Source organism: Pseudorasbora parva, chromosome 20 (genome assembly GCF_024679245.1).
Source record: "Pseudorasbora parva isolate DD20220531a chromosome 20, ASM2467924v1, whole genome shotgun sequence".
Lineage (NCBI taxonomy): Eukaryota > Metazoa > Chordata > Actinopteri > Cypriniformes > Gobionidae > Pseudorasbora > Pseudorasbora parva.
In genome coordinates, this window is record NC_090191.1 from 18,302,272 (window position 1) to 18,329,881 (window position 27,610).

Here is a 27,610-nt window from a genome sequence, read left to right on the forward strand (position 1 = left end):
TCGTAGTGAACCATCCGCATTGTTGTTGGTTGCAGGCGCAGAATCGTATCGCTGCTCGTTGCAGGAAAGGGAACGACACTGCCTTTGAATGGCAATTACACCAAGTGTTTTCCTAGTGATTATTAGTCCACTGTTATAGTCCTGGCGGCCGCTGTGGATAAGGTTGTGCAGCATTCCAGATTTATCCATGCAGAACTAAAAAAGTGGGCTTTGGATGAGGACATTGTGTACGGAATCACTGCAGGCCATCTCGCCATTGCAAAGCTGCTCCTCTCTTTATCCAACAGATATCAGAGGTAATACGATCCTAAAATATCGGTCAATCTATTGCCATTTGCAGCGGTACACCTGTTTTATAATGTATGGGGTTATAAAGAGATACGGTATCAATGCGCATCCTTATGGTGTCTCAAAACATAAGGAAATGCCTGCCTAGACAGCATTTTAGGGGATCATAGACGCGGCCCTGTAAAGAAATAAAAAAAAGCTTCGGTTTGAATGTTTGCAATGCACATATAATGACCAAAATGATTTGAATTGTACGTCCGAAGCGTGTCACTGATGACGGAAAATGCTTCGATTTGAATTGCACCTATTATGCAATAGTAATCAATATTCTCTTGTAGTACCTTAATAATACCGTAGTACCTTAATAATAGTAAGACTGCAGTATAATTAAAAATACATTGCACTTCACTGCCATGGTATAGCTTAATTAGAAGTATCATATTATTACTAGCCTTTCTGATACTATCATTGTACCATGGCAACTGTACGTTTTGAATAACTTCTTTCTTGATGGCATGAATAAGTTCTTAAGAAGCAGTCAAGTAAGCATGGTTCGAATTTTGATAGATGCATTTACATCTAATTCAGTGTTGTATTAGGAATAACAGTAGTTGTTCTCTCTTTTCAGCTTCGTAAGGATCCCCAATGAAAAGAAAATCTCTGCCTAAGAAAATATCCACCCCCCAACGACTGCCTTCTCCCATTAAACATTCCCCAAACCGTGAGACGCTGACTTTCGCCCAGGCCCAGAGGATGGTGGAACTAGAAGTTGATGGCCGGCTGCACCGGATCAGCATCTTTGACAAGCTTGATGTCATCATGGATGAGGATCCCATGGCACAGGAAATTATAGAGTGCACGAGTAATAAGGAGAATGCTGAAAAACACCAGCAGGTTTTGGTACGTTCTGCACGCCTCAAAAACAACCAGCAGAAAAAGAAAGCTGCTGTTACTGCACAAAAGTCTTTGGTGCAAGATTTCAACCTTCTTGAGCCAAATTTCCGCACAGTGGATTACAATCTTCCCGCAATCCCATGCAGACCTTCTACGTATTACAAGTATGAGGAGAAAACTTTAGAAGAGCTGAATGAGGAGGTGGAGTATGATATGGACGAAGAAGACTTTGCCTGGCTTGAGCTGGTTAATGAGAAAAGAAAGTGCGAAGGCCTTAACCAGGTTTCCCCCAATGCCTTCGAATTCCTTCTTGACCGTTTTGAAAAAGAATCATTCTTAGAGAGTCAGGACCAACAGAACCTCCAGTCCTTAATTGATGAAGATGCTGTTTGCTGCATATGTATGGATGGAGATTGCATGGACAGCAACGCCATTCTTTTCTGTGATATGTGCAACCTAGCCGTTCATCAGGATTGTTATGGTGTTCCGTATATTCCAGAGGGCCAGTGGCTTTGCCGGCATTGTCTGCAGTCTCCTACACAACCCGCTAACTGCATCCTCTGCCCTAACAAGGGAGGAGCGGTCAAAAAGACAGATGATGACAGATGGGGACACGTGGTTTGTGCTTTATGGGTTCCAGAGGTTGGGTTCTCCAATACGGTATTCATTGAGCCTATCGATGGTGTCTCAAACATCCCGCTTGCTAGATGGAAGCTTACCTGCTACCTCTGTAAAGAAAAAGGTGTTGGGGCTTGTATCCAGTGCCACAAAGCCAACTGCTACACAGCTTTCCATGTCAGCTGTGCGCAGAAGGCCGGCCTTTTCATGAAAATGGAGCCCATTAAAGAGTTGACTGACACAGGTGTCCTCACCTTCTCAGTAAAAAAGACAGCCTACTGTGGGGCTCACACCCCAAACGGCTCTGTTAAAAGGCCACTTACAATATATAATGACACTAAGACAAATGACAGACTTAGTCAGTCAGTGGACAAAAAGAACAGCATGACAGGATTAAAAAAGCAGAAGAGACTCAAAAACAATACGGTAGATGTAACCCCAGTTTCATCTGTGTCTGTACCCAGCATTTCACCTGAAAGGTATGTTCTATTCTGTAGATTTAGCAAAAGTTTGAGATATCAGACCCTTTTAAGTCATTTCAGCGCAAATATCAAGATATACATTGGCATAGTCACCAAAAGGCTAAAAAACAAATATTTTTAGCCATTCTGTCTAGCCATATTATTTTACAGTGCAATTATTACTATGATATTTTTTTTGCAATAGCTACAAGATCAGATCACAAAATTGTTTATAATTTTTAATTTCATTGTACACTGTCATTCTACAGGTTAAACACAATCCTCAATCAAGTTTCTCTACAGAAGAAGGTGGCATTTGGAGAACTTGTCTTGAACTATTGGACACTTAAAAGACAATCAAGGAATGGAGTGCCACTCAACAGACGCCTCCAAACTAGCCTACATTCCCAGAGAAACACACAGCCGGTAAATATCGCCTTACTAAGCACTTGAATATGGTGATGCAAATTTTTTACTTAAAAAGTTGTAATGACAGAAACAGTCAGAGGAGGAGACTCGAGCGTTGAAGGAGCAGCTGAAGGAGTGGCAACGGTTGAGACATGACCTTGAGCGAGCGCGACTCCTACTGGAGCTGATTAGGAAGAGAGAGAAGCTCAAGAGAGAGGAGGTATGCTTTAGGTCAAGATAAGCATTTGAATTGCTAATGTTTACTGTTTGCATGTACGTGTTCTTGGGTGGTGACTCTTGTGATTCTGTTGCAGATAAAGCTTCAGCAGACTTTAATGGAGTTCCAACTCACTCCTTTCACAGTTCTTCTGAGAGCTGTGCTTGATCAGTTGCAGGAGAAAGACCAGGCACGCATTTTTGCAGAGCCTGTCAGCATTAAAGAGGTTGGTCTGCAGTTTCCTTAACTTTAAATGAAGTCAAAAGGCAATATTTTTTTTCTTTCTAAGCAATCATTACAAATTCTAAGCAAATTTTACAGAAATGTATTGTTAACATTTTCAAGAAAAACATTTTTTTGGAGAATTTTTCACGCTAAATCAGGGTGCACAATATTTATCAGGTAAAAATATGAATTGAAACTTAATATAAACAGCTCCTGTATTAATACCTATTGTACATATATAATGTATTAAATAATGAATAGTTGCCTAATAAAGAGTCTACAACCAATGATGGATTAAGCTAAATTAATGCAATGAAATCCATTTTTTAACATTCCATTCTGAATCCATTTTCTTCACAATTTTCTTAATATTATTAAAATTATAAAAACCCTAGTTGTAAGTTAATTTCCCCCTCTTCCTAAAGCTAATAAATTATTACTGATATCCAAGTAATAAAATTACCAAACTTACTGTTAAAGTAGTTTGTATCAGTGTTTTTAATATGAGGATTGTTTCTTTCGATCAGTATTACAGGTATTCGCATTTCCACACTTACACTTACAACCCCAAATCAGAAAAAGTTGGGACAGTTTGGAAAACGCAAATAAAAAAAGAAAGTAGTGATTTCTAAATTTACTTTGACTTGTATTTCATTGCAGACAATATGAACACAAAATATTTCATGTTTTGTCTGGTTAACTTCATGTCATTTGTAAATATGCATCCTTTCCTGTCATTCAGACCTGCAACACATTTCAAAAAAAGTTGGGGCAGGAGCAATTTAGGGCTAGTAATGAGGTAAAAGGGTTAAATAATGATGTGATTTGAAACAGGTGATGTCAACAGGTGATTGAAATTATGATTTGGTACAAAAGCAGCATCCAAGAAAGATCTAATCCTTTAGGAGCAAAGATGGGCCGAGGATTGCCAGTTTGCCAACAAATACGTGAGAAAATTATTGAAATGTTTAAAAACAATGTTCCTCAAAGAAAGATAGGAAGAGATTTGGATATTTCACATTCAACAGTGCATAACATAATTACAAGATTCAAGGAATCTGGAGGAATTTCAGTGCGTAAAGGACAAGGCCGCAAGCCTAAGCTGAACAACCGTGATCTCCGATCCCTCAGGCGGCACTGCATCAAGAATCGTCATTAATCTATAAGCGATATCACCACATGGGCTCAGGACTACTTTGGCAAGCCTTTGTCAAGTACAACAATATGTAGTTACATCCACAAATGCCAGTTAAAACTGTACTGTGCCAAAAGGAAGCCTTATGTTAACAGTGTCCAGAAGTGCCGTCGACTTCTCTGGGCTCGGAGGCATCTGGGATGGACCATCACACAGTGGAAATGTGTACTGTGGTCAGATGAATCAGTATTTCAGGTATTTTTTGGAAGGAATGGACGCTGTGTGCTCCGGACCAAAGAAGAAAAGGATCATCCAGACTGTTACCAGCAACAAGTCCAAAAGCCAGGGTCTGTCATGGTATGGGGTTGTGTCAGTACCCTTGGCAAAGGTAACTTGCACTTCTGTGAAGGCACTATTAATGCTGAAAAGTACATAGAGATTTTGGAGCATAATATGCTGCCTTCAAGAAGATATCTTTTCCAGGGACGTCCATGCATATTTCAACAAGACAATGCAAAACCACATTCTGCACACATTACAATGTCCTGGCTGGGGAGGGTACGGGTACTTGACTGGCCTGCCTGCAGTCCCGACATGTCTCCAATAGAGAATGTGTGGAGCTTTTTGAAGCGCAAAATGCGACAACGAAGACCCCGTACTGTTGCCCACCTTAAGACTTGTTTGCAGGAAGAATGGGACAAAATTACACCTGAAACACTTCATCACTTGGTGTCTTCAGTCCCTAAACGTCTTTTAAGTGTCGTGAAAAGAAATGGCAACATTACAAAGTGGTAAATGCTTTACTGTCCCAACTTTTTTTGAAATGTGTTGCAAGTCTGAATGACAGGAAAGGATGCATATTTACAAATGACATGAAGTTGACCAGACAAAACATGAAATATTTTGTGTTCATATTGTCTGCAATAAAATACAAGTCAAAGTAATTTTAGAAATCACTTCTTTTTTATTTTATTTGCACATTCCATACTGTCCCAACTTTTTCTGATTTGTTGTAATAATTGAGACAAGCATGTTACTGAAATGGTTAAAAAGTCATTACCAGACTTAGCTTGCCACATTTAGATATCCTGCATCCTGTGCCTTGTATGTCTCACCCAACCTGAATCAGATGAGCATCAAACAACAGCCTGTATCAATTCTGATAGTTCTCAATGCAGTTTTGAAAAATCCTAAAAAGGAGTTGTGTTAAAGGAACACTCCACGTTTTTGAAAATAGGCTAATTTTACAAGTCCCTTAGAGTTAAACAGTTGAGTTTTACCGTTTTTAAATCCATTCAGCCAATCTCTATCTAGCGGAAGCACTTTTAGCATAGCTTAGCATACATCATTGAATCAGATTAGTCAATTAGCATCGCTCTCAAAAATGGTTTCAACACTCTGTGCGTGATTAAATACAGGTCCTTCTCAAAAAATTAGCATATTGTGATAAAGTTCATTATTTTCCATAATGTAATGATAAAAATTAAACTTCCATATATTTTAGATTCATTGCACACCAACTGAAATATTTCAGGTATTTTATTGTTTTAATACTGATGATTTTGGCACACAGCTCATGAAAACCTAAAATTCCAAAATCTCAAAAATTTAGCATATCATGAAAAGGTTCTCTAAACGAGCTATTAACCTAATCATCTGAATCAACTAATTAACTCTAAACACCTGCAAAAGATTCCTGAGGCTATTAAAAACTCCCAGCCTGGTTCATTACTCAAAACCGCAATCATGGGTAAGACTGCCGACCTGACTGCTGTCCAGAAGGCCATCACTGACACCTTCAAGCGAGAGGGTAAGACACAGAAAGACATTTTTGAACAAATAGGCTGTTCCCAGAGTGCTGTATCAAGGCACCTCAGTGGGAAGTCTGTGGGAAGGAAAAAGTGTGGCAAAAAAACGCTGCACAACGAGAAGAGGTGACCGGACCCTGAGGAAGATTGTGGAGAAGGACCGATTCCAGACCTTGGGGGACCTGCGGAAGCAGTGGACTGAGTCTGGAGTAGAAACATCCAGAGCCACCGTGCACAGGCGTGTGCAGGAAATGGGCTACAAGTGCCGCATTCCCCAGGTCAAGCCACTTTTGGGCTACAGAGAAGCAGCACTGGACTGTTGCTCAGTGGTCCAAAGTACTTTTTGCGGATGAAAGCAAATTTTGCATGTCATTCGGAAATCAAGGTGCCAGAGTCTGGAGGAAGACTGGGGAGAAGGAAATGCGAAAATGCCTGAAGTCCAGTGTCAAGTACCCACAGTCAGTGATGGTCTGGGGTGCCATGTCAGCTGCTGGTGTTGGTCCACTGTTTTATCAAGGGCAGGGTCAATGCAGCTAGCTATCAGGAGATTTTGGAGCACTTCATGCTTCCATCTGCTGAAAAGCTTTATGGAGATGAAGATTTGGTTTTTCAGCACGACCTGGCACCTGCTCACAGTGCCAAAACCGCTGGTAAATGGTTTACTGACCATGGTATTACTGTGCTCAATTGGCCTGCCAACTCTCCTGACCTGAACCCCATAGAGAATCTGTGGGATATTGTGAAGAGAAAGTTGAGAGACGCAAGACCCAAAACACTCTAGATGAGCTTAAGGCCGCCATCGAAGCATCCTGGGCCTCCATAACACCTCAGCAGTGCCACAGGCTGATCGCCTCCATGCCACGCCGCATTGAAGCAGTCATTTCTGCAAAAGGATTCCCGACCAAGTATTGAGTGCATAACTGAGCATAATTATTTGAAGGTTGACTGTTTTTGTATTAAAAACACTTTTCTTTTATTGGTCGGATTAAATATGCTAATTTTTTGAGATAGGAATTTTGGGTTTTCATGAGCTATATGCCAAAATCATCAGTATTAAAACAATAAAAGACCTGAAATATTTCAGTTGGTGTGCAAGGAATCTAAAATATATGAACGTTTAATTTTTATCATTACATTATGGAAAATAATGAACTTTATCACAATATGCTAATTTTTTGAGAAGGACCTGTATATTCAGTAGTGGTGTACCGATACTGATAACTTATTTCTGATTTTGGAGCACTCCTTTATTGACCTATAACTTGAAAATACATGTAAAAAGTGTTTATTTTTTTTTCACCCTTATTTTGTGTGTTTCTCACAGGTGCCTGATTATATGGACCACATCATACACCCAATGGATTTTTCCACCATGAGCAAACGTATTGATGCACAACGCTACAAATATCTGGATGAATTTGAAGCAGACTTTAATCTCATTATTGAAAACTGCATGAAATACAATGGCAAGGATACATTCTTCTACAGGGCAGCTGTTAGATTGAGGGACCAGGGTGGAGCTGTGCTCAGGAAAACTCGTCGAGATGTTCAGACAATCGGCTTTGATTTTGCAACTGGCATGCACCTGCTTGAACAACCCAAGATCGAGCCCTCTGCATCTTTCTCCTGGGAAGATGGTAAATGCACAAAAACTATACTGGTATACTGGTCAGGCTACAAAGTTTTTTTTTTCCACCAGCCAAAGTTACAATTTGTGCATGTGACAATTCATCTGTAGCCACAGTGGTTTTGCAAAATCAAAATGACATGAACCTGCATGTAAAAGGAAATTGCTCATGGGCGAACTAATCTCACTGTACCTTATGTGTTGGTGTGAGATGATAATTAGCTGTATTTATGTGCAAAACAAATTGTGAATCACACACACTGTTTTTCTTTAGTCTGCTTTTAAAAATATAGCAAAATAATTGTATTTTATTCAAGCTGTGTGTCTAGGCAATGGCATTTATTGACAAATGCCACTCCTAGATGTACTTACTGGCAATGCTCAATTTAGTGCTTGCTTCCTCGAAACTAAGAATCACTAATGGAATTTTTAAATTGGAATAGCTAAGGGGAATTAGAACCATTCAATTCCTTGCAGTTCCCATGCCTACATTTAAAAAAAAATCAATCAAAAAATGAGGCTTTAATAAGCAATTCTTCTACTTTCAGTGGACCGCTTATTGGTTCCAGCCAATCGAGAGCACATGTCAATTGAAGAGCAGCTGAAGGAGCTACTAGAAAAGCTGGATCTAACTACAGCAATGAAATCAAGCCCGTCACGGAGCAGACGACTGAAGCTGCTCAAGAAAATCATCACTGACATTAGGCTTGAGCTGAGTTTGAGGAAAGCTCTTTCTGCGGTTGAACTAAAGAGTGCTGAGGAACAAGCTGGCCATATCCTTCAGAAAGGTTTGTTTGAAAATTTTTGGTGTTGATGTTTTCTTGCTATTGACCAGTTGAACATTTGTCAGAGCCTCGTGGACAGCATCTTGACATATCTCCATTGCTTTTCTGATCCCAACCCCTCTCTATTAAGGCGGGCATACACGGTGCGTTTTTTGCTGTCGTACGAACTCGCAGACAATTTTTTTTCTCGGGAGAAATCGCGTGGACATCGTGGATGCTCATATGGACGCGGCTCGCACCATGTGAGAGGAAATGCGAGACGAGCCGAGCACGTTAAGAGCACCTCCCGACTGTACGATAATTTTTAAACATGATTAAAAAGTTCGGGGAGTCGGCCCGATTTTTATCAGCATATGACTGTCCCCTATTGCCAAATCATGCACAAGCACGTAACATAGCCTCAATCTATGAGTATTATTAGCTCAGTGGCTGCAAACATACAGCATACACACACACACACACACACAGTTTTGTTTCACTATATTACATTACATAGACTTCCAGTGATTTTATTTCAGGTAAATGATACTTTCTATCCCCTAACCCAACCCCTACCCCTAAACCTACCCATCACAGAAACATGTGCAAAACAACAGATTTAAATAAAAACATGTTTTGGCCGATTTATAAGCCTTTTTAACTAGTGAGGACCAGTCCAATGTCCTCACTGGTGAGTCATTTTCATATTTTACTATATAAGTGCGAACATTTGTGTCCTCACAAGTATTGCCAAACAAGGAACACACTCTTTCTCTCTCTCTCGCGCGCACCCTTCTCTCTCCCTCTGGTTGTTTCAGTTGAAAGGAATGGCTACTGTTCTCTGCTTTTCAACAAATCATTTGGACACATTTTTCTTTATTTTTTGTATCTGATGAAGATAGCAGCAACATTGAAAGCTCCGGTCTCTGTGTTTAACACGAAAGCTTGTGTGATCGCGGCCGGCTCGCGGTGCAAACAGTCATGCCGTGTACCAGCTAATTTGATGCGATGATCAAATTAAATGACTCGTAGCGTCTGCAATATCTCACAACCTCCCGAATGTCCGAATTCGCACAGTGTACGCCCGCATTTAAATTGTCCTGTCCAATAAAAGCTAAAAATCCTCCAAAATACACTTATTAAAATCAAACAAACAAACAAACAAACAAACAAACGAACAACTATTTGTTTGTATTCAGATGTGATAATACTTTTCTAATTAATCATCTATAATTTTTCACCATGAAGGACATGTCCAATCTGGTCTTGGAAGTTCACACTGGAGAACATTTGTACGTTTTGAAAGTTTCCTATATCAAACAAGAATATTCAAACTTTTTTCAACTCATTAGTAGAGATTCAACAACAGAGTTAGCCCAACAACAGTATACAACAGCATGGGTGAACGTATTCTGCTAGTAGGTCTTTTTCTTGCGTTTCTGTAAAGTGCACTTAATTCTTAGTTTAAAAAAAAAAAAGTTATTTCTTAAACTTTAGTTCTGTTATTAATTTAGACATTTTATTGTTCCTTTATTCCCATTTCAATGATTATAAATCATCTTTTTCACTGCTTTTGGCGGTGGACAGGGGTCAGTATATGCACCCTGACTCATGTGGCTATGCAGCCCCATATGCAACATGCGGCTATGCAGCCCCATATGCAACAAACATGTGATGAAACTGTTCTTTCAGAACCAGCATTAACTTCTTTAGAAATTTGAGCTACAGTAGCTCATCTGTTTGTGAGGACCAGATGGACTTGGACTACTTTTGATAGATACTGACTACTGCAGACTGGGAAAATACCACAAGAACTGTAGTCTGACTCAGTCGTCTAACCATTACAATTTGGCCCATGTCAAACTCGCTCAAATCAAATACGCTTACCCATTTTTCCTGCTTCTAACACATCAACTTTGAGGACAAAATGTTTACTTGCTGCCTAAATAGACCACTCAGTAACAGGGGCCATAGAGATAAAGCGATAATCAGTGTTATTCACTTCATCAGATCATAAAGTCACTTTATGATTGCTTGTGCAAAAAGTATCTTTTTTTAAAATAATAATAATAATAATAGATTTTATTTATAATGCACTTTTCATTCCGAAGAATCTCAAAGTGCAACAAAAGGGGGGAATAACAACAAAAATGAATAACAAGTAAAAATATAGAATACTACAAACAATCAACCAACACAGAAAACAGAACAGAAACAGAGCTGATGGTGAACAGAAACAGAGCTGATGGTGGACAGAAAACAGCTGATGGTGGAAGTCTCTGTTAGCTCCGCAGCACACTGTTAGCTCCGCAGCACACTGTGGTCCACTCCATGTAAAATCACTTTCATACACCTCACTAAGTCAGTGTTAGGCAAAAATCAAAAGGTACCAAATTATGGTTATCTTGATCTGCTGTGAAATTGACAAAATTTTACCAATTGCATTATTGAACTTTTAATGACCTGAGGCCCCCCCCCCCCTCCATCTAATGCAAGTGAATGTTGGCCACGTAAACCATTTTTGACGGTCCAAGAACCATATTTATGCAGCTTCAAATGGCCCCACGTCTACTCTAGCGAAATACTCAGAACAAAATAAAAAAATATGTACTTTTTAACTACAAATGCCTGTCTTGATCCAGCTCTGTGATATTTGTTCACAAGAGGACTGAGTTCACAAACTCTTGTCTGACATGCACGTTGGGATGGACATAGATTTTGTTTTGCATTTGCATTAAATTGCACCGACAATACACACTTTTTATTTCTGAAAAAATGTAAACATTCCAAGCCTTGACAGTTTATACACAGTATCTCCAGTATCTGACAGTATCTCCTTGTTTCATGGCAGGTGATAAATCTGTCCCACCTAAGCTTGAGCCATCTGCTTCTCTGATGCCCCTCATTAACACGGAAAATCACTCTGAACCACCCACATTGAAACCTATTGAACCCAATCCCGACAAACACAGATGCCAACTGGATGGCATTTCCCAACCACTCAATGGACACTCCCATCTGCAGATAGAGGACAGCGATGTCAGTGTAGTAGCTACGTCAACTCTGGCCGAGCCATCAAGCCCAGTAAACCGACGGACTTCTGTGCTTTTCCGCAAATCAAAAAGCACAAGCTCTCATAAGCCAATGAATGACAGTGAAACTCCCAAGGACAGTTCTCGTCTTGGTACAAAAACATTCCTGTCGGTGGTCATACCACGCTTGGAGACTCTACTCCACACTAGGAAAAGGCCACGGAATGCCAGTGGAGACAGTTGCGAGGATGAATCGCCCATCAAACGGCTGGACACAGGTAGAATTTGCAGGAAAAGAGTAAAAAAGAGCAAGACCATTGTGATTGATTTAAAGGCAAATGAGTAGTGTTTGCACTTTGGTAGAAGGCCAATGTGCTCTCTCTCCTTCTTTCTTGTTTCTGTCAGGGCTGTCAAACGGGTTTGGCTTGAATCCGGAGTTGTCGTCTTCTAGCAGGCAGTTGGAGCCTCGTCGCAGGTGTGCATCTGAATCCAGCATGTCTTCCAGCAGCAGGTGGGTAGTTGACAAAGTACTTTTGAGAGGATGACATGTACTGATGTAACATATTACATCTAAAACTATTTTCAATAGTATTGTACTTATTTCATGTAGTCACTTTTATATACTGCACTGAAATATAATGTACAGTTTCTCTTACTGTATATAAGATAATCTACAGAAAACAACCCTCAATGGTAGTAGTTTATCTGGTTCATGAACACCTGGAATAAACAACCAGATAATTGTCTAATTCAGTCCATGTTTTTGAGATCCCTCTAAAAACAATTGGTCACTTACAATACACTATAATAATAGAACACTACAAAAATCAAACCTTCAATTGAAGTAAAATTAGACAAAAAGTAAATGTGGACTATGTGAATTAAATGTTTTTCTGTAAAATATTTTTCCCCCAATTGCAACTTGTTAGGACACATGGTATCAAAAACTCTAGTAGATGTCAGGAAGCATAACTGCTGATGAGAGGTTTTGGAGGAAAACATTCCAGGATTTTTCTACATCTTATAATGCAAGTGAATATTGGCCAACGTAGGCCATTTTTGACGGTCCAAGATAATAATAATAATAATAGTAATAATAATAGATTTTATTTATAACGCACTTTATTCCAAAGAATTTCAAAGTGCTACAAGGGAAAAATAACAAAAATGAATAAAAAGTTAAAAATATAGAATAATAAAAACAATCAACACATAAAAATTAAAATCCTTATTTACGCAGCTTCAAATGGCTCTACGTGACCCCAGCCCACAAATGAGGTATTCTCTAGTGGTTGGCTCTTCTAGCCGGACAATGGTCTTAAACACAACTTAAAATAATTACAATAGAATTGTAATTACAATTGCAAAATAATTACAACAAAAAGCTTAATTGACAACAAAATGAAGAATTTACAATGGACATAGCAGTCCCCTGGCCTAAACCTCATAGAAAACCTTTGGGATGAGATGAAGAAGAGAATCAACAAGCATAAACCTCAGAAGGATCCAAAAAGCTGTTTTCTTGGCAATTGAATGTTGCTCGAAGTAAAGTTAAATGAGTAAATGACAATCATTGTTGTATTTAGTGTCCTAAAGAGAGTTAGAGAGTCAGTCACTTGTAACCTGAAGGTTGAGGGTTCTATAGTTCCAGTATATGTACACAATTTTTTGCTGTAAATATTTTGAATGAAAGACCATGAGCATAACACCAAAGACATTTTCCATGACACTGTATTAAAAAAGACTAAATGTATTTTTAAACTGTATTTTATCACTAAACTATCACTTTTTTTCTAAGTAAAAATATTATTTTAACATTTTTATTTTATAATGAGTAGTATCAATCAATCAATCAATCAATTTTATTATATAACGTTTTACAATGACGATTGTTTTAAAGCAGCTTCACAGTGTTAAACAGGACAATATTGCAACAAAATTTGATTTGGCTGTACAGTCGTTCTGGAGAAAACAGTGATATTATCAGCTTATTTTAATTTATCATAGAGCGACAATGTTAGCAGATCAGTATTATAGTTTATAGAATTAAATAAGACCCAATTCATTAATTTTACTTGTATATTTAGTTGAATCATTTAGATAATCATTTTAGTGCCCCCAACTGAGCAAGCCAAGCCAAACGTGACAGTGGCAAGGAACCAAAACTCCATCAGGGCATGATGGAGAAAAATAAACCTTGGGAGAAACCAGGCTCAGTCGTGGTGCCAGTTCTCCTCTGGCCTATTATGAAGAAGTGTATGATTATTATTCCTGGTTCTAGTAAGAACTCGAGCTGCTGCGTTTTGGAGTATTTGGAGTTTGTTTATTAAGCGAGCAGGGCAGCCACCCAGTAGAGCATTACAATATAAGCATTACAAGTATACTGTGGTTAGATTTGTTAGAGTTGTGACAGCAACTGTTTAGCATAGTGACATTCAGTACAGGTATACAGCAACGTTCTGTTTAAAACATATTTATATATGTTCATTTTATCCAAAGCATTTTTTATCAGAAATTACCAAAAACACCATGTTCAACTGAACACATAGCACCGACAACCATACACTGAATACTCATCTGATTTATCTGTAAAGTACTGGAGTAGTCAAAAGGAACATCCCTTTATCCCTGCTCTATTCTTATTTAAATGTGTTTTTGTCCTTTTTTGAGCTCATCTCCCACACCATACCATCATGTTTTTTATCTGTCTTTAGCAGTATTGCACTTAATCTTCCGAAGTGTGGGAAGGGAAAGCCAGCCCTCATCCGGAGGAACACAGTGGAGGACAAGAGTGATATTATTGCTTGCATCGAGAGCAGAAACTTTGCCAAAGCTGCTAGAATAGCTGCTGGTAGGTATCGCACATTGCATTCCCAGACGTTATAAGCAATCCAAACTCACAGCATATGCAGCGATGGAGTTTGAGACTCCATTATCTGTGCTGTAGTATGTTTTAAAAATAATAAAAATCATTTTAATACATTGTGCAACCTTACAAAACAGTCTATTTATGCGGTTTGTAGATTCTCGTCCATGGAATGCACCACTTCTGGTATTTTGTTGGTTACTGGACACTGTTTTTTTTTTTTTTTTTAATCGAGTACTCAAATTTAATCGAGGAATCGTGACAGCCCTAAATAAAATAGTGGTGCAGGGATTATGTCAGAACCTGAACGACTAATTTGCCAGTGGTTCCTTCAAGATTTGTTTGTGGTTTTATAATGTGTAAACATTGGTAAACATAACTTGACGATACTTTGATGTTTTGTTCTCTGTACAGTACACGTCCACTGTACAGTACACACTCACACCCCAAAGTCGTATCTAGTTAATTATTAGAAATGTATGTTTTTAAAAATGAGCATAATTGGTTTAAAATTTGCATTTTCAGTGTGTGTATGTAATTTATGTCAAAGTATCGTCAAGTTGTTTACCACAGGATTTTTTTTATTTATAAATAGAAAAACTCCATTATAAAACCTTGTAGGAAAATTTTGAGTGAGTGTATTAGTCTAGGTTTTGATGCCATCCCTGCATCGCTCTATAGTTACAAACAAAGGCATAAACACTGTTTCTGATAACCTTTGTGAAATGCAGACAAACAGGTACCAAATACAGAAATGCCCCAGTTTAAGCTTCACAGTTAATTGTGAAAAGATTGAAATCTTGATCAAACACCCATGCATTCTTATGTTGCATGTTGCCACTGACCCAGAGAAAGCCGTTGTCATACATGAAACTAGCCTAGAAATCTAGACGCACCCTAGCGGCAGCAAATTTAATATGCCCGCAAGTGTCGTCTAAGAACTCTCAATACCCTTCTGAGCTGTATTCCTCACAATCTGGACGGGCCAATCACATCGTGTATAGAGTCGGCGGGCGGGGCCATAATGGCGACGGCCGAGTTGCGTTTGCATGCTTCTAGTTAAACACAGAAACTGGCGAACGGCGGCGGTCTTTCGAATCAGCTTTGACTGCGATTCTGGAAGACTTGGAGTTAAGCTTTTCTCTGAGAAAAGAACAAAGAACGGCACTGAAGTCATTCTTAAAAAGGGAAAATGTGTTCGGAGTTTAGCCGACCGGATACGGTGAATGTTTAATCTATCAACAAGCTCTGCTTCACCTCCGTTGCTCTGGTTGGTGTAGCGCTATCCTATCGCGTGCAGAGGGAGTTTGAAAGACAACCGTTTATCCCGCCCCTCGGATTGAGATTGTCTATGGTGAGTTTCCAGACCAAACATCTTGATGTGGGTCTGGCTTGTCAGGCTAATATGAAACCGCTTCACAAACAATTTGAATTCAAAGCACTTTTTTAGAGAATCTAAACGCTGATGTTTATGATTGCAGTCAAAAATCACCAGTTTTTAATTTGACATAAATTCTCATCCCTTTCCAAACAACAAATAACAGTGGATGGGCTATGTATTGTTTTTTTTTTAACTAAGCATTTCAATTTAAAAGAACACTTACACTTTAATGTTTTTGTACTGTTTTGTTTAGACTACCTTAAAATGTTGTGAGCTAAATAATAACCTAATGTGTGTGTGTGTGCCTATATATATATATATATATATATATATATATATATATATATATATATATATATATATATATATATATATATATATATATATATAATATATACATATACAGTCCCTGACAAAAGTCTTGTCGCTTATCTATTTTGTAGAAATACCTGATATTAACCTGACTTTTAATTAATTAATTGGTGTTAGAAATAGCTCATATGAAAAGCTAAAACCCTCCCAAATGATGTTTAATGCACTGAAATAAATAATTTTCACAGAAGAAATATTTATCATTTAATCAAGACAGAAAGGTCAAATTTTGGCAAGACAAAAGTTTTGTCGCCTATACAGAAATGTAACAAATTTACTGCAAATACAAAAATATGTCAGCAAATTAAGTTGTGGCGCTGTGAGATCCAAATTTAATATCTTGTATGACTTCCATGAGCTTGAAGGACTGCATCCATGCGGTTTGGCAAGGATGCATACAATTTATTGATGAAGTCATCAGGAATAGCTAAGAAAGCAGTCTTGCATGCCTTCCAGAGTTCATCAATATTCTTTGGTTTCGTCTTCCATGCGTCCACTTTCATCCTACCCCACATATGCTCAATGATGTTCATGTCTGGTGACTGGGCTGGCCAATCCTGGAGCATCTTCATCTTCTTCGCCTGAGGAACTTTGATGTGGAGATGGAAGTATGCGATGGAGCACCGTCCTGCTGCAGAATTTGGTCTCTTTTATGGTTGGGAATATAAGAGGTAGCTAAGATTTCTTGGTATTTTAGACTATTGATGTTCCCTTCCATCCTGCAGATCTCGCACACCCCCATACTGGATGTAACCCCAGACCATGATTTTTCCGCCACCAAACTTCACTGTTTTCCGGGTGAATCTCGGATCCATTCTGGCTCCAGTAGGTCTCCTGCAATATTTGCGGCGACGGTGGTGTAATTCAACTGAAGATTTATCTGAAAATCCACCTTCTGCCACTGTTCCAGCGTCCATCCTTTTAGCAGGCTGTGGGCCTTGGCAAATGCCACACGATTTTTCAATTGTCTTTTGTTTAGTGCTGGCTTCTGGGCACTGATTCGATCATGGAGGCCATTTCGAGGCAGAATCCTACAAACTGTTCTGGTTGACACAGGGACTTCAGGTGACCAGGTCTCGTGTTGCTCTGCTGCAGTGGAAAATGGGCTGGCCTTGGATTTTCGAGCCAACAAACGGTCCTCTCGAGCAGTTGTCTTGCGGGGTCTGTCTGACCTGGGCTTGTCAAAAACGTCTCCAGTCTCTTCAAATCTTATTTTTTCCTCTGTACTTGAAGCTGAGACACATTTAAGGTGTCTGCCACATCAGCAGTGGATCTGGTCTTCAGCCTCTTGATAATCAAAACTTTAGTCTCAGGGTGAATCTTAGGCATGTTTGCAGAGGTCTAGTTGCAGTTGATGTGAAGGTCTAGCGTACTGGGGTTCTTTTAATACACACTTGAGTAGGGCTGGGACAACGCGTCGATATCATCGATGACGTCGACGCAAAAAATACGTCGACGCAAAATATGCGCGTCGATTCGTCAGACCCAAAATAAAGATGGTGGCGCCGGAGAGTAGTAGCAACCATAGATATACATAATAAAGTATATTATTTATTATGTATATCTATGGTAGCAACACGAGTGGCTCCTCAGACTTTCAGAAGTGCAAGCCTTGCGGGTTGGCGCGCGGCGCGCACGGAGCAAGCGCTCTTATACACAGGTGCGCATGCACGCGTTTTGTTGTCACGGCTACATAAACAAATTTCTGCACACAGGAAGACAGATGTTTAAATTAAGTTACGGTACCGACATCCAGTTATGGTGTCCCGCCTTTGTTTTACTGTCTATTAAAGTCTGCCGCGTTTAAGTTACGGTGTAGCCTGTGTACTGTCATAGCCTACATGTTTTCATAATGCAGAATATTCACTCAGCGCGCTGTCAGGCAGTCTGGGGCTGCCCACTGCACGAGTGTGTGCACTCGAATGCCGCGACATCGTGAGCTCACGCATACAATCAGTAGTAACAGTTCGCAATTATATCCATATATCCTTGCTTTTCTTGTAAACCCGATAAAATCCATGGCAATGAATGTCATCGGGGATGTTTAATCCACAAGCATTCTGAGAATTATTCCTACTTGTCGTTCACATCAATCTAAAAGTTGTCCTTTTAGGCTATAGGCGATTTTCATTCAAAGATGTAAAAGTAATTGCTATGTAGCCTATTGTATCATTTTTTTGCTAGATAAAAACATTAAAAACATATTGCAATAAATAATTTCTCTGTTTAGCGTATGAATGGGCAATCCGATCCAGTCAGTGCTGTCATTAGAGCGTGATAGCCAAACTTAACCCTTGATTAACCAGCGGCACTATTTGCTATTTATCTTATTACAATCACATGCATTTTTACATGATTTGTTATTTGTTCTATTTTTTATATCTTTGCATTATATATGCAAATGTTTACTCATTAGAAATAATCTTATCTTGTTCATATAATTCAGTGTCACCTATCAACCTGTAAGTTTTGCTGCACAGCAATGAAGGTACTCTTTACAAGACGTATTGTGTCCTTAATAATGGCATCAGAATGCAACCAAAGCACATGATGGTAATAAGAAGATGGCTATAATTAATTGTAAATCATCCAAAATAAATGCCATGATCATTACATTTTATACAGGTGTTACTATATTGATTTTGTAAAAGGTGATCAGTAACCAAATATTGATAATATGGAAGTTACTGCCTTTTGCCTTGGCATGACTCCTCATTTTTTGCAGACAATACAAAGGCAGAGTGCAGTAACTTCAAAATAGTGTGTGTGTGTGTGTGTGTGTGTGTGTGTGTGTGTGTGTGTGTGTGTGTGTGTGTGTGTGTGTGTGTGTGTGAGTGTGTGTGTGTGTGTGTGTGTGTGTGTGTGTGTGTGTGTGTGTGTGTATTTTGTTATGATTTTATTGAATGCATTGTTCTTGTATAGTCTTTTACTTTGGAATTTTAAGAGCAATAAACATATATTGCAATGTTAAGGAATTAGTTTTTTTCATTCAGATAATTAAATCAACATGTATAAATTGCTATTAGGCAATTAATGGGGAGATAATCGGTAATCGAATCGAATCGTAACCGAATCGGACAGGAAAAATTAATCGTTAGATTAACCGATGCATCGAAAAAATAATCGCTAGATTAATCGTTTAAAAAATAATCGTTTATCCCAGCCCTACACTTGAGACCTAATTGATCCAATATTAGTCACAAGGGAAGCTCATATGACAAGGTGACAACACTTATGTCTTTGCAAAAATTGACTCAATGGGCTTTACCAAGCTGTGAATATTAGAATACTTTTTGAAAGTTTAGTTTTTCACTTAAACATTATCACAAAAGCTGGTGGGATTAAAATGAGCCATTTCTTGTAAAAATATCTTGATTAGAAATATATTTCAGCGGCACTTTAGGTCAATTTGTACACAAGCGACAAGACTTTTGTCAGGGACTATCTATCTATCTATCTATCTATCTATCTATCTATCTATCTATCTATCTATATATATATATATATATATATATATATATATATATATATATATATATATATATATATATATATATATATTTATATTTATTTTTTATTTATTTATTTATTTAATTTGGTCTAATCCTCTAATAAATTACATGCTGTTTTGTTTAGTAGCCTTATGATCAGGTTTTGTACATCATTTGGTAACATTTTAGTATGGGGAACACTATTAACTACGACTTTTGACTCAATAAGTTGCTAATTTACTGCTTATTAAAGTTAACACACAGTTTTTGTAGCACTAAAGTTGAGGTATTAGGTAGGATTAAGGGAGAATAAGTAGAATAAGGGCATGCAGATTAAGACGTTAATATGTGCTTTATAAATCTAATAACCAGCTAATATACTAGTAACATGCATCCTCATAAGCAACTAGTTGATTGTGAGAATTGAACCCTAAAATAAAGTGTTACTGAACATTTTTCTTTAGAATGACAAATGATTTGTGATCTCTTTTTATGTTAAATAATTGTGATTCTCAATTAATCCAGAGTTGCGCAGGCCTAGTTGCAGTGTTGATATTATGAAACATCAACAGCATTGGGATGCCTCTTTTCTAGGCAGATAAGAGGAGCAAACTAACTGTTTAATGCAATCTGCATTTAATGTCCACATGCATGAAAACATGCCTTGATTTTTTAAAAAAACATTTACTTTTTTTTTACTTTTTGCATTACACTTTATGAATCTAGTTGTCTATATTAGCTGTTTGATAGTTTTTTCGGAAAAAAAGTATTTATTTAAGTTTAAATACTGCATGATATTACCTAAAACTTTTTTTTTTCTGGCAATCACTAATGGGTGAAGTCCTAATGGGAACTGAATAGTCTTAACTGTGAAGTAATTGACAGTGTCATGGTTGAATGTTGGTGGTTGAATCATAACATGGTTAATTGGTATTTCTGATTTCATAGAAGTTGGCAACAGCAGTATTTGGATGCCCTCTAGTGCTGCCACAGTTGTGCTGGAACCTCTCAAACTAGTTTGGGCTAAATGTAGTGGATACCCCTCCTACCCTGCCCTGGTGAGTGTGCATGTGTAGAACTTGCTATTTCTCTCTCTCTCTTCCTTTCTTCCTCCTTATTCATGTAAAGGTGACAGTGGAGGTGTTTGGAGTAGTGTGTGTAGTACAGATGTGTCCAATCCTTCACTTCTAACACCACTTTCCTGGTGGTTAAGCTGATATTCATTTAGCCATTCTACTTAGTCCTTATGGCTTCAGACTTGCAGTCTTGTACATGAGGTCATATTTAATTCTATAAACTATTAGGTCATATTTAATTCTATAAACGATCCAAATCAAACTAGCCAAATCAAATTTTGTTGCAATATTGTCCTGTTTAACACTGTGAGCTGCTTTGAAACAGTCATCATTGTAAAAGCGCTATATAAATAAAGTTGATTGATTGATTGATTGATTGATTGATTGATGAGCTGTGACATCTATTTGGACCCTTTCTTTTCTTATCAATTCTGAAAGCTTCCCTATTTTCCATCTACAGATACTCATGAAATTCATCTACAGAAAATTGCTTTTAAAAAGCCAAGAACATAAAGTTTTAACAACAAATACAATTAGTGTTAATTTAGTGTTAAACAGCATTTGCACGAGTGAGAGTAAACGCTTTTTAAAATGTATTATTATTCATTTATTATTAAGTTATAATGATCAGGGATGGGGTTAGTTCAGGCTCAGGAATCTTGGAAGAACCAGGATATTTTTTATTTATTTGTATTTATGTATTTCTGATTGTGTTTGGCTGAAAGAAGAAAGTCATATACACCTAGGATGGCTTAAATTAGGAGATTTTTTTTTTTTTTCGTTTTTAGGTGAACTATCCCTTTTAATTAGTTTGTATTACAGTATGTTTTTAAAATTTTCCAGTGTTTGTTTTACAGGAGATTGTCTCTCCTTATATATATGCACACAGACAGAGAGAGAGTCTGATTGTATACTCAAATTTATTGCCATTAGTTACTGTTTACATAAAAAAAAATCATTTCACACTTTTTTTATTCATGTCATTTGTTTTTGTTATTGGAATTTAAAGTAATGGGTTCTTTTAAAACATTTTGCCAATCATTTTTCTCTTGTATTTTCGGATGACTTTTTTGTGGTTGAAATTTCGGATTATTCCTAATGTATCTCCCCTGCTTTCTATAATATTTCAAAAAATACAGAAACAACTGGACTTAAAGTTGTGCTTATTAGTAGCACTTCTAGGTAGGCAGCAGTAGTCTTGTCTTTAAACATTAAAGGGGGGATGAATTGAGAAATCAACTTTCCCTTTTAGCTTTTGATATATAAAAGCCAAGGTCATGGTAATATAACAATATCCTGTAAGTTTCAGAGCTGAAAACGTCCTTGTTAACCAAAGAAAAGCTTTTATAGACACCATGCCCAGAAAACGATCGTGTTCACATCTTCACGTCATCGACAGACGAAACGCCTCTACAGAATAATAAGCATGTGTAGTTCAGTAGCCCCGCCTACCGACTCATCAGATCACACTAGCCAACAGCAATAAACATACCGCAGAATATAGCAAGAGCTTGCGCTATTCCTGGTTATTGGAAGAACAGTCGCTGCATAAGCTTCCTTCAGATCATAATATTAGGAATGTGTGGTTGAACTTGATTTTTAATGAAGTTCCAGCTTACATGGGGAAGACATGTACATGTTCACTTAATTTCACTGCAGAATCATTTGTAAACAAATCTCAGATGGTGCTGGAATTGTAGACGTATTGACAATAAAACGTTCTTATATTGGATCCGACAGGAGGAATTGTGCAACACACATATGTGAGTAAAACATGTTTTTTATATGTAATAGTAATGCATTGTTATAGATCGTTTTGCTTATGTGTACGTGTCTAACAGAAAATATCTTGGCTTTATCGTTGGATCTCATAATATTCCTTTCTTGTTCTGCGCTATTGTCTCCCTTGACTTGACATTTCAAGGGTGCGCGTGCATGTGTGTGTGTGTGTGTGCGATTCGCACTTTATATCGAACAATTGTGCGGGCTATGTAATACAAAAATAATAGTCCAATCCATCACGGGTGGATAAGAAATAAATCATTGTGTTTGTTTGATAAAGACATACTTGAGTCATTCCGGTTGCCGCTTTCAAAACAACCCCTCCCTTATGTGAACTAAACTGACAGGGGCATAGATATAACAGGAGCTGAAGCTCATTAAATATGCAAATCTTATCCAATCTTGGCTGTAGGCGTTTACTTCCAAGTCTCCAGTACCCATCAAAACCCTGCATTTTGGAGAGAGCCTTAAAACCAGTGTAGAAAATAGCCTTTAACTTATTAGTTATGATGTTTTGAATGTAAAAAACCACACGAACATCATTAGTTGACCTCAGACAACAGTATATAAAAAAAAAGCCAGTTCATGACACCTTTAATAGTTCTGAATTACATGCTCATTTGGCTAAACTCGTTGAGTGTAGCGGGGTATTTACTTTTTTTTACCTTTGAATTTTTTAGAATGTGATTATAAAGCCTTAGTTATAATGCCAAAAATAACTAAGTTATCAGTTATCGGGCAGTGTGCATCAGCACATTTTTGTCATCCATCAGTATGTCCCTTCACACAAACAGTCAGTGGAGTATACTTTGAAAGGCTTGCATGCTAAACTGTGCACAAGATGGAGTGGAAAGTGGAAAGCCATAATACCCGTGCTTTTGGCTGCATTCTCAAAAAATAAAAAAACTCAATATTTTTTAAGAATTTGATGTCGCTAACCTTGTAAACCAAGTTTTCGGATGGACTGTTAAAAAACAACTGTATGACCTCACTCCCACAAGTTGGAGCCAGCCAATTAAATCTTACTACATGCTTTTCAGTTTCATGTGCAATATGCATCAGATGGTTAGGGTACGAAATGTGAGTTCACTGGTGTACAAATTTACACTGAGACTAAGCTGAGGTTAAGCAAATTACAACACTCTAGATGAAGTTAATATGAGCAATTTAATCGGTCGGCAAGAACAGTTGCACTCTCAAATCACAGATTTACAATACAATACAATAGGCTACAATAGATTTAAGAACTAATTTTCAGTTTAAAAACTACCATTGACCATGGGTGAAATCTTTTTGCATCAGCATATTATTTGCAGAAATTTAAAGCAAATGAGTTTGCTTGCTTGTTACTTGTTTATTTACCTTATTGTTTATTTTCTATATTATTTAATAATTGACTTTGTTTTATTATCATTGGAAATGATGCTCACGAAATGTGAATCATTGTCCATCATTCATTCTACAATCAACTGGTGGTAAAGAAAAATGCCATGTCGCAATATTGAAAATATTTCCATTTTAAACCATGAAGGCAAGTACTGTGTAATGTGCAAGTAACTTTGCGCTGAAATTATGCTAGTGATAATAATTGAATGCATTAATTGCAAATGCCAAATCGTCTTGATTTACTAGACTGTGTATTTCTTGCTTGCGCCAATGGTAAATGTGGATTTGGGTCTCACGCAGGACACGTGCTGTCGCAACGGAGCTGACCGGAGCTGACTACTCATATCGGGAATCTTCTGAATGAGTGACGCTTGTCTGCTCAGTCCTTCATCTGCAATTTCTGTTTTTGTTTTTTTGGAAAAGTAATCCAGATGTAAAATGGAAAATTATCCAGCCATTTTGTCTGATCATTTAGTTTTCCCTGTAGTCATACTAACAATGATAAACTAATAAGAAACCTATTGATCATATTTTGCCTCATATGAATGTGGAGATGTACATAAACTGTAATATGTATTTATTTAAAAAATGCTTGCATACTAAAAGTGGTACTTGAGGCTTATTTAGCAAAACCATTTTCTCATTTACTTTAACAAAAGTAACATTTACAAAACTGCAAGCACATTATATGCTTTATGCTTGCATTTGTACAAAAAATGTTGCAAAATGTTAAACACAGCATTAGACACATTCAAAACTAACAGCTCTTTTGTTTCATTTAGAAAACACTGCCATTTAAATGCCATAATCATTTCCCAGTTACCGACACCAGATGTTCATGTGTGAAAACATTTATACATAAATTGATCACTTAGAAATCGAAACTGAATGTTCTCTAGAAATTATTTGTACCCCCTGTTTCTGTTTTTATACTAGCCACCAAGCCACCTTTATTTCTGTAGCACTTTACACAATACAGATTATTTCAGAGCTGCTTCACAATAGTAACAAATTCAAATTCTGCTGTAAAGCAGCTCTAACCTCCAACTGCTCCCTGGGCGCCGCAGCAATATGACTGCAGTATAGTGGAGGCGCCTATGCTGAGAAATGTATGTTTATTTAAATGTCACGCTGTTAACGTGGTACTAAATTAGCTTTCACGTTCTGCGCAAACAATTCGATATGGGTCTAATAATAGCGTGCAACTGTGCATTTATCCAGATTTATCCATGTAAAATGGTTAACGTTAGGCTACTACACTTTGTGTTTCCTACCCCATATAATTTCTACATGGACCAGCTGTGTGAGTGATTTATCCATCACAGACTGCGTGACTTTGCCACTTCTGTCTGTAGAGCTTTTTTGTTCTGTGACCAACCGACTAATTCAAATTTTGCCGACCAAGCCTTTTCTCATTGGCTGACGCTTGGTTGACTATTAGGGGCAGGCCTAATCATTTTACTGTTTCCAGAATTGTCATCATGTTCTTTAACGTTATTGTTTTATTACAGATCATAGACCCTCATATGCCACGGGTGGGGTGCCAGCACAATGGAGTCTCTATCCCAATGCCCCCACTGGACGTGCTACGGATTGGAGAACAGATGCAGTACAAGTCCGAAGAGAAACTTTACCTTGTTCTCTTCTTTGACAACAAACGTAGCTGGTGAGTTATTTATTAGTGTTTGCCAAGTCAAGAATCACTATTACTATTAAAATTACTAGTACAAAAAAAACCTATTATATATATATAAAAAAACTACTACTATAAAAAAAAGAATTGTTTGCTGCTACATTTTTTTTAGATACCAGTTAAATTTCAGTCATAATTCACAATTCCAATTTTGAATTCCAACTATGTCTAACTCATATAAAGTTTAAATATTATTAAAAGAAAATAAAACAAGGAAACAATTAAATAAGAACAAATAACATAAAAACTTTACAGTTATGTTACTAAAAAAAACATTACATCACATTTTATTTCCACGCCAACTGTATTACATATTACTTATTTAGCTGAAAAGCCATTAATTGTGTCAAAATCAGGTGCCAGACTTCCTCTAAATGTGGTTTCAGTTACTTGATCATTATCAGATAACAATGTTTATACCTGGATTTTAATGTGGCAGAGTGTGATTCAATCACTAAAAACACAAGCATCACATAAATATGTACAAAGCGTGCAAATCTAGTTTTACTCAATTGTAGGAAGATATATATTTTACTAAAATGCTAAGACACAAATCTTAGTAAATCACCTTGCGTAATTTGTTGCAAAATTACGTAAAAAAATTGCGTAAAAAAATCTCCTTCCATAAATTTCGGGAAAAAAGGGAAACTTTTTCAAATCCATATCCAGTAAGGTCAGCCGCAAAAATAACCGTTCATGCCTTTTCAGTGTATCAAGTAAATCCTGACAGTAGATTTTAAACGCCAAAAAAAGGTTTGCACTCGTGCAAGCTGTTAGTAAATCTGGCCCTTAAACGTAAAATAATTTAAAGATGAAGAAATTAGTTATATGTTTTTTGTACATTTGTAGAGAAATGCAAATGCAAATAAAAACTAAAAGGCTGAACATGCACCTTCATTAAAGCACAAAAAAGGGCAAAAGCAACAAAATTTGTATCTGGGGAAGTTTTATCTAATAGGCTTGTGTGTGCTGTTTTCCTTCTCCAGGCAGTGGCTTTCTAAATCCAAGATGGTTCCTCTTGGTATTGACAAAACCATAGACAAGATTAAAATGATGGAGGGACGCACCTCAGCCATCCGCAAAGCTGTTCAGACCGCCTTCAATCGTGCCATGAACCACCTCAGTCATGTCCAAGATGAACCTGTTACTGACCTCAGTGACATTGACTAAGACTAGCAAATGCAGGGACATTTCAAAGCCTTACTGTTATTCCTGACTGACACCTGCTGTGTGACTTCTGTAGTTTTTGCTACTCCAAATCTTCCAGTCCAGTCTCATTTCTACAGAAGTCAATTCTGTAAATAATGTAAATCACGTGACATTAACTTCTTAAATCTAAGACGTACATTTGAAGATTTACAATAATATGTACTGTACATACATTTTTATAGTATTTATACATTTTAGTGAATTATACCCAGCATAATTACTCAGTGATGCTGGAACAAACTGACAAAATGAATAAACTGTGTGAAACTAAAGCAGAAAAAGAGTAATCAGGGCTGGGACATAATGTGAGAGTGCTTGCTTTGTTTAAATTATTGAAGTTTTTACACACAGGCTTTTATTTGGCATTTTTTTTTGTAATCTAAGAATGTTTTTTTGTTTTTTTTTACAACATTTTAACCTATTTTGATTTATTTATATAATTGTATTTGCCTGTTTTTTCTATTTGTCTTTGTTGTCTTATCAAAAGTCTTGTTTTGAAACCACAAGTGCGTTATTCTAATATTCTAATGAAACCAAAAGAAATGCTGCCCAGACTGCATTTGTTTGTGTTGAGTGAATGGTTTTGCATCAAATGAAGTTTTCTTAAATTTTTGTATTTGTGTATGTGGGAACTCCATAATGGCTGTAGGATATTGTATTGATGTTAATTTATTGGGGGGGAGGGGGGATTCTATTCTATTCACTAGGGAATTAATCTTAGTATTATTATTTTTTTTACTGGAATTAGGATTTAATCTTTTTTTTTTTTTTTTTTTTTTTTATATGAATCTTTTATAGGGGTGCCCTAGATAAATGTTTACAGTGGCTTCATTTATTTATGTTTATTCTGGGTTATAGTGGGTAGATTTTGGAATAC

At 37.3% G+C, this 27,610-nt stretch overlaps 1 protein-coding gene across 2 annotated transcripts; it reads left to right on the forward strand.

Annotated features, from left to right (window-relative positions):
* Positions 1-27,406, forward strand: brd1a (bromodomain containing 1a). Of its 2 annotated transcripts, none has more exons than XM_067426907.1 (13): positions 1-296; positions 917-2,279; positions 2,531-2,687; positions 2,758-2,889; positions 2,984-3,112; positions 7,379-7,691; positions 8,230-8,469; positions 11,297-11,755; positions 11,883-11,988; positions 14,192-14,328; positions 20,536-20,645; positions 25,343-25,497; positions 26,511-27,406. In XM_067426907.1, exons 2-13 carry the CDS (start codon positions 934-936, stop codon positions 26,692-26,694), a joined length of 3,468 nt encoding a protein of 1,155 aa, XP_067283008.1. In that variant the 5' UTR covers positions 1-296; positions 917-933; the 3' UTR covers positions 26,695-27,406. The 2 variants fall into 2 exon arrangements, with proteins under 2 accessions (XP_067283008.1, XP_067283009.1); XM_067426908.1 differs by having other exon boundaries at positions 14,195-14,328.
* The last annotated feature ends 204 nt before the right edge of the window (positions 27,407-27,610 follow it).

Coding starts and splice junctions, on each gene's coding strand:
- brd1a (XM_067426907.1), top strand. CDS start 934: ATGAAAAGAAAATCTCTGCCTAAGAAAATATCCACCCCCCAACGACTG. Junction 2,688..2,757: donor CCCAGAGAAACACACAGCCG/GTAAATATCGCC, acceptor TTGTAATGACAG/AAACAGTCAGAGGAGGAGAC. Junction 14,329..20,535: donor AGCTGCTAGAATAGCTGCTG/GTAGGTATCGCA, acceptor CTGATTTCATAG/AAGTTGGCAACAGCAGTATT.